The 6000-nt window shown below is 43.6% G+C and overlaps 1 protein-coding gene across 2 annotated transcripts in view; it reads left to right on the top strand.

The window, feature by feature from the left end:
• The window catches only part of LOC111963137 (peroxidasin), an 81937-nt gene that overhangs the window by 26811 nt on the left and 49126 nt on the right, over nucleotides 1-6000 (top strand). For both annotated transcript variants that reach the window (XM_023986375.2, XM_023986374.2), the window contains exons 2-3: nucleotides 3920-3991; nucleotides 5582-5653. In XM_023986375.2, coding sequence (XP_023842143.1) covers nucleotides 3920-3991; nucleotides 5582-5653 — 144 coding nt within the window. The remainder of the gene's footprint in view (nucleotides 1-3919; nucleotides 3992-5581; nucleotides 5654-6000) is intronic.

Genomic DNA, 6000 nt, shown 5'->3' with positions numbered 1-6000 from the left:
TAAATGACTACCAACCCGTAGCACTCACGTCTGTAGCCATGAAGTGCTTTGAAAGGCCATCATCCCAGAAACCCTAGACCCACTCCAATTTGCATACCGCACCAACAGATCCACAGATGTTGCAATCTCTATTGCACTCCACACTGCTCTTTCACACCTGGACAAAAGGAACACTATGTGAGAATGCTATTCATTGACTACAGCACAGCATTCAACACCATAGTGCCTTCAAAGCTCATCAATAAGCTGGGGACCCTGGAACTAGGTGCCTCCCTCTGCAACTGGATCATGGACTTCCTGACGGGCCTCCCCCAGGTAGTAAGGGTAGGTAACAACACATACGCCACGCTGATCCTCAACACAGGGGCTCCTCAGGGGTGCGTGCTCAGCCCTCTCCTGTACTCCCTGTTCACTCATGACTGCACGGCCAGGCACGACTCCAACACCATCATTAAATTTGCCGATGGCACAACAGTGGTAGGCCTGATCACCGACAACAACAAGACAGCCTATAGGGAGGAGGTCAGAGATTTGGCCGTGTGGTGCCAGGATAACAACCTCTCCCTCAACGTGATCAAGACAAAGGAGATGATTGTGGACTACACGAAAAAGAGAACCAAGCATGCCCCCATTCTCATCGACGGTGCTGTAGTGGAGCAGGTTGAGAGATTCAAGTTCCTTGGTGTCCACATCACCAACAGACTAACATGGTCCAAACACACCTATTCTCCCTCAGGAGACTGAGGGGATTTGGCATGGGTCCTCAAATCCTCAAGGGGTTCCACAGCTGCACCATCGAGAGCATCCTGACTGGTTGCATCACTGCCTGGTATGGCAACTGCTCGGACTTCAACCGCAAGGCACTACAGAGAGTAGTGCGAACGGCCCAATATACTGGGGCCAAGCTTCCTGCCATCCAGGACCTCTATACCAGACGGTGTCAGGAAGGCCATACAAATTGTCAAAGACTCTAGCCACCGTAGTCATAGACTGTTTTCTCTGCTACTACACGACAAGCGGTACCGGAGCGCCAAGTCTAGGTCCAAGAGTTTTCTAAATAGCTTCTACCCCCAAGCCATAAGACTCCTGAACATGTAGTTGAATGGCTACCCAGACTATTCACATTCCCCCCCCCCCCCCCCCCKCTGTCACTTTCTGTTGTCATCTATGCATAGTCACTTTAATTAACTCTACCTACATACACATACTACCTCAACTAACCGGTGCCCCCGCACATTGACTCTGTACCGGCACCCCCTGTATATATTGCTATTTCTTTTACTGCTCCTCTTTAATTACTTGTTACTTTTATCTCTTTTTCTTATTCGTATTTTTTTGAAACTGCACTGTTGGTTAGGAGTTCGTAAGTAAGCATTTCACTATAAGGTCTACACCTGTTGTATTCTGCGCATGTGACTAATAAAATTTTATTTGATTTGATTTGCCTCTGATCTGGTGGACTCACTAAACACACACGCTTATTTTGTAAATGTTGTACATGAGTGTTGGAGATAGCCCCTGGCTATCCATAAAGAAAAAGAAAAAAAGAAAATGGTGCCGTTAGGTTTGCTTAATATAAGAAATTTGAAATGATTTGTTCATTCTCTTTTGATTATTATGTATATTTTAAACAAAATACTTGTAGACTTTTACTCAAGTAGTATTTTACTGGGTGACTTTCACTTTTACTTGAGTCATTTTCTATTAAGGTATCTTTACTTTTACTCAAGTATGACAATTGGGTACTTTTTCCACCACTGATTAAATCAATTTGAAAGCCCCAGATAGGCTACACAAGTGTCACAAATTGATTTGCAATGACTCCAGTGATATCGTAATTTCAACATATTTATTGTATAAAATGGTAGGCTACAGTAGCCTACATAGGTATATAAATTAATAGGCTAACCGATGGCCAACAGATGCAAATGTATCATTCTCCACATGTAATTAAATAAAATAAATGTGACTCTTTGTTTCCAACATTAGGGCTGTTTTTCTAAAGAACTTCAATGTGTGCTTTGTTTCCTTGCCACGATACTAACGAGTATCGTGATACTGGTATCATCCCAGCCCTAGTAACTAGGCAACATTAATGCAAAGCAAATATAGAACAAATGTGAATAAGAACCCCATGTTTCAGATGGAATCCACAGCACTGAAAAGTACACTGTCTTAGAGACAGAACTCGCATCTTTACTGACAAAGTAGAAAGACAGTTTGAATGCTTGAAATTCTTCATCAGTGTTCTATCCCAATCATTTGACTTTACTCCCAGTTACCCCACTCAGCAACACTTAGAGAAGTTGCCATTGGAATTACTCTGTTAGTGGAGCATGTGGGCGTATTGTGACCTGGAGGTAGTCAGTGAATGTTAAGGTCATTAAGGAGTAGCTGATGAGTGATTTCTATTACTCATGGTTGAATGTGGGTAGCTGGGGGATTGATTTAGCATTCCGTCTCCTACATTTAGAGATAAAGGATATCTGTGTTGTGACTCCAACTATCGGGTATGAAGGTAAGACCTAGATGCAGACAACGTCGAATTAACAATGGTTTAATAATCCAACAGGGGCAGGCAATAGACAGGTCAAGGCAGGCAGGGGTCAATAAACCAGAGGTGGGGCAATGGTACCGGACGGCAGCCAGGCTCAGGGTAGGCAGAGATCAATAATCCAGAGGTGGGGCTAAGGTACAGGTCGGCAGGCAGGCTCAGGGTCAGGCAGAGTGGTCAGGCAGGCGGGCTCAGAGTCAGGACAGGCAAGGGTCAAAACCAGGAGGACGAGAAAAAGAGAGACTGGGAAAATCAGGAGCTGAGACACAAAAATGCTGGTTGACTTGACAAACAAGACGAACTGGCAACAGACAAACAGAGAACACAGGTATAAATACACAGGGGATAATGTGGAAGATGGGCGACACCTGGAGGGGGGTGGAGACAATCACAAAGACAGGTGAAACAGATTAGGGTGTGACACCAACACCATCTTGTCTTGCCTCTGTTACTGTGGCTGGACTCTGTCTTCTGGACTGGGTTGTTATGGTCCTTGTTGTTAGGGTTTTGCAGCAAGGCTATCTGCTCTTTGTTCTAAACACCCAATTATGGCCCGTCTGAGGGCAGTGACTTGTATGACAATGTAATGTAATGACAGGAAAATAGGAATAATTTCAAGGCAGCAGCAACAAACCCTAACTTCTCTCTTGTACCCCTCAGTATGTCCTTCATATGGATAGCTGGTTCCACTTACAGAGTGTTTTACCTCTCCTTCTTATGAAAATACATTTGGCAAATTACTCAGTTGAAGGTCGAATGACTTAAGAGGCTAAGTTCCACAAGCATAACTCCATTGTTTAGAAATGTTCCCATTTCACAGAATGAGACAACGTGCATCTAGCTCTAAGTGCCATAGGTAGTTTGAAAATAAGTACTTAACCCTATTATGGCCTACCTACCTCGTTTAGTTACAAACCAAATTGTGTTTTAGTGACGTGTTAGAGGCCTATCAGGATACGTTATTTGTCATAATGGACATGAGTGGTTAGTGTCATGACATGATTTCATCACTTTATAATGAGCGGGTCGAGTGAACTGATAGGCTACTAAACTCCCTCGTCTCCTTGACAGCCATGACAAATCTCTTCATCGTTAGCTTTAGTAAACCAATCCCCATTATTACACCTTCACYAATGGCATTCCTGTGATKTGAATCATGCGACTATTATTCATGCTTTATAATAAACACTGTTGGTGGAGATTCGGATACACATGGAATATACTGAAGTATATTGTAATCATTTTATCAGCCTGTTTCCTCATAGCCATCAGCCAGTAAAAACTTTTCCATGTTGATGATTGGTTGGACAGACTCGATTGTCTCAATGTTGTTCATGACTGTGTTTCCTGTTTTTCCCTCCATAGAGACCTGAGGTTCAACAAAATCAAGGACTTACAGTCTGGCTCCTTCAAACGTCTAAAMAACCTCAACACACTGTAAGTCTCCCTCCTTCCTCCCTCCTTTGTCTATTCCCCTACACACTCGGCAATTGAAAAGAGTGTAATTGAATTTGTTACCGGAGAACTCTCTGCAAATGCATTTTAACAGAGCATACACACTTATGTAATCACCATGTATCAGGAGTCAACTACTTCTGTAAGCCACATCTCTTCCCATAAACACCCAGTTCTCTTTGTTTATCTTTTGTCCCAAGACTCAGAAACACGTCACATCATTAGTGGTCCCTGGAAAGTCCTGCAGCCAGTCATTCAGTCCACACACATGAACACTGAGTGGCAGATTCTTGCTCTCCACTCTGCTGTTCTTTCACACATGTAGGTCACCTCATAATCTGGGAGGAATTTATTTTTCCCCTTCACTCTCCCAGCCATCTGTCATGGCCCAGCCCTGCTAGCCTGCTAGCTTACAGTCAACCATCTGTCATGGCCCAGCCCTGCTAGCCTACAGTCAGCCATGTGGCAGGGATCAGCCCTGCTAGCCTGCTAGCCTACAGTCAGCCATGTGGCAGGGATCAGCCCTGCTAGCCTGCTAGCCTACAGTCAGCCATGTGGCAGGGATCAGCCTATGAGGCTAGTGTATGAATATGAAGAGCTGTCCATGGAGAAAGGTAGGGCCAGGAAATGTTAAGAAAGAGAAAGACCAGATGAGATTTTCCTACGGTATCAGACCGACCGGCTAGCCATGTAGTCTAAGGAGCTCCATATTTCATAGAGGACTCTTCACGGCTTCAACCTCTGTCTCACAGACTGAAAAATAACACAGGATCTAAAGCGTGCCGGTCTTTCAACTGGGTAGACAGTTCAATATGAGTGTCTCAGGCAGACTGAAATAGATGTCTGGCTCCTACATGAAGGAAAGACTGGAGGGGCCTACTGCCTGTATTTTTCTGCTTCAGTCTGTGACAGCTGTCACTCTGAACATCGATTATACGATAGTGTATGTAGAGTTCATCAGTTTTTAAGTTGAAAGAAAAATCCAAGGCAGGGTGCAAAGGCCCCTGGGACAGCATCCATCACCAAAATGTTCAAAAGAAGCCAATTGAGGCCAAATGTTTTTCGGCAAAAGAGCAAGGTGAAGAGGCATGTTCTGCCCAATTAATGTTCTGCTTATACATATCATACCCTTTTCCAAAACAGATTTTTCTGCGTTAATTCCCATTTCTATGGCACTAAGTTGAGGGATCACCAACTCGGGCCTTTATTGGAAAAGGATATTGTAGTGTTGCAGAAAGTCTATGACAGCCATTATTGATCCTTGTCCAGATTCTACCCRATAGATCTGGCAGCCATTATAAATGCAGAACAAATTATGACAGTGTGTAGGATTCGAACCAGATGCTCTATAGAACAGCTACAATGTGCCAGGGATCTGAACTATATTATGTACTCTGGAAGGTTGAACTCTGTTTAGACTGGCATTGGCCTAGCATTAGATCTTGACAAAATAGTATGCCAGCATGGACCATTTTCAACTTGTTTCTACTAGTCTGTATGGATTCACTTTGTGTAAGTGTAATACTCCATTGGGAGGTCTTTCAAATAATGGCCATTCTCTTGACTTTACAGCCTCCTCAACAACAACCATATCAGACGGATTCCCAGAGGAACCTTTGAAGACCTGGAAAACCTCAAATATCTGTGAGTTGTTATGCTTTTATGTCAATGTTATTCTCTTCTGAATGTCAAGTCTTTGATCGATTGGTTTCATTGAAACAGTGTGGCAGCCATTTTCTCTGACAGGCCCAATAGGCAAAGAGTTTTTGTTCAAGTTTCACCCTGTTCCTCGTCGGCTGATGATAAAGCATGGCGAAACCTGTCTCGAACTTCTGTCTGGAAACAAAACTAAAACACACTATGTGGCTGTAAATTGGACGTTGCTACATTGCTAAGTCAGAACAGAACAAGAGTGTTACTGTGGTAAATGAATTGAAGTAAGACAAGAAAAGAACCCCCATTGTCTAATCCTCTGTACTTATCTGTCTCCA

This window comes from Salvelinus sp. IW2-2015, linkage group LG4q.2, assembly GCF_002910315.2.
Source record: "Salvelinus sp. IW2-2015 linkage group LG4q.2, ASM291031v2, whole genome shotgun sequence".
NCBI lineage: Eukaryota > Metazoa > Chordata > Actinopteri > Salmoniformes > Salmonidae > Salvelinus > Salvelinus sp. IW2-2015.
This window is presented reverse-complemented; position numbering and strand designations above follow the sequence as displayed.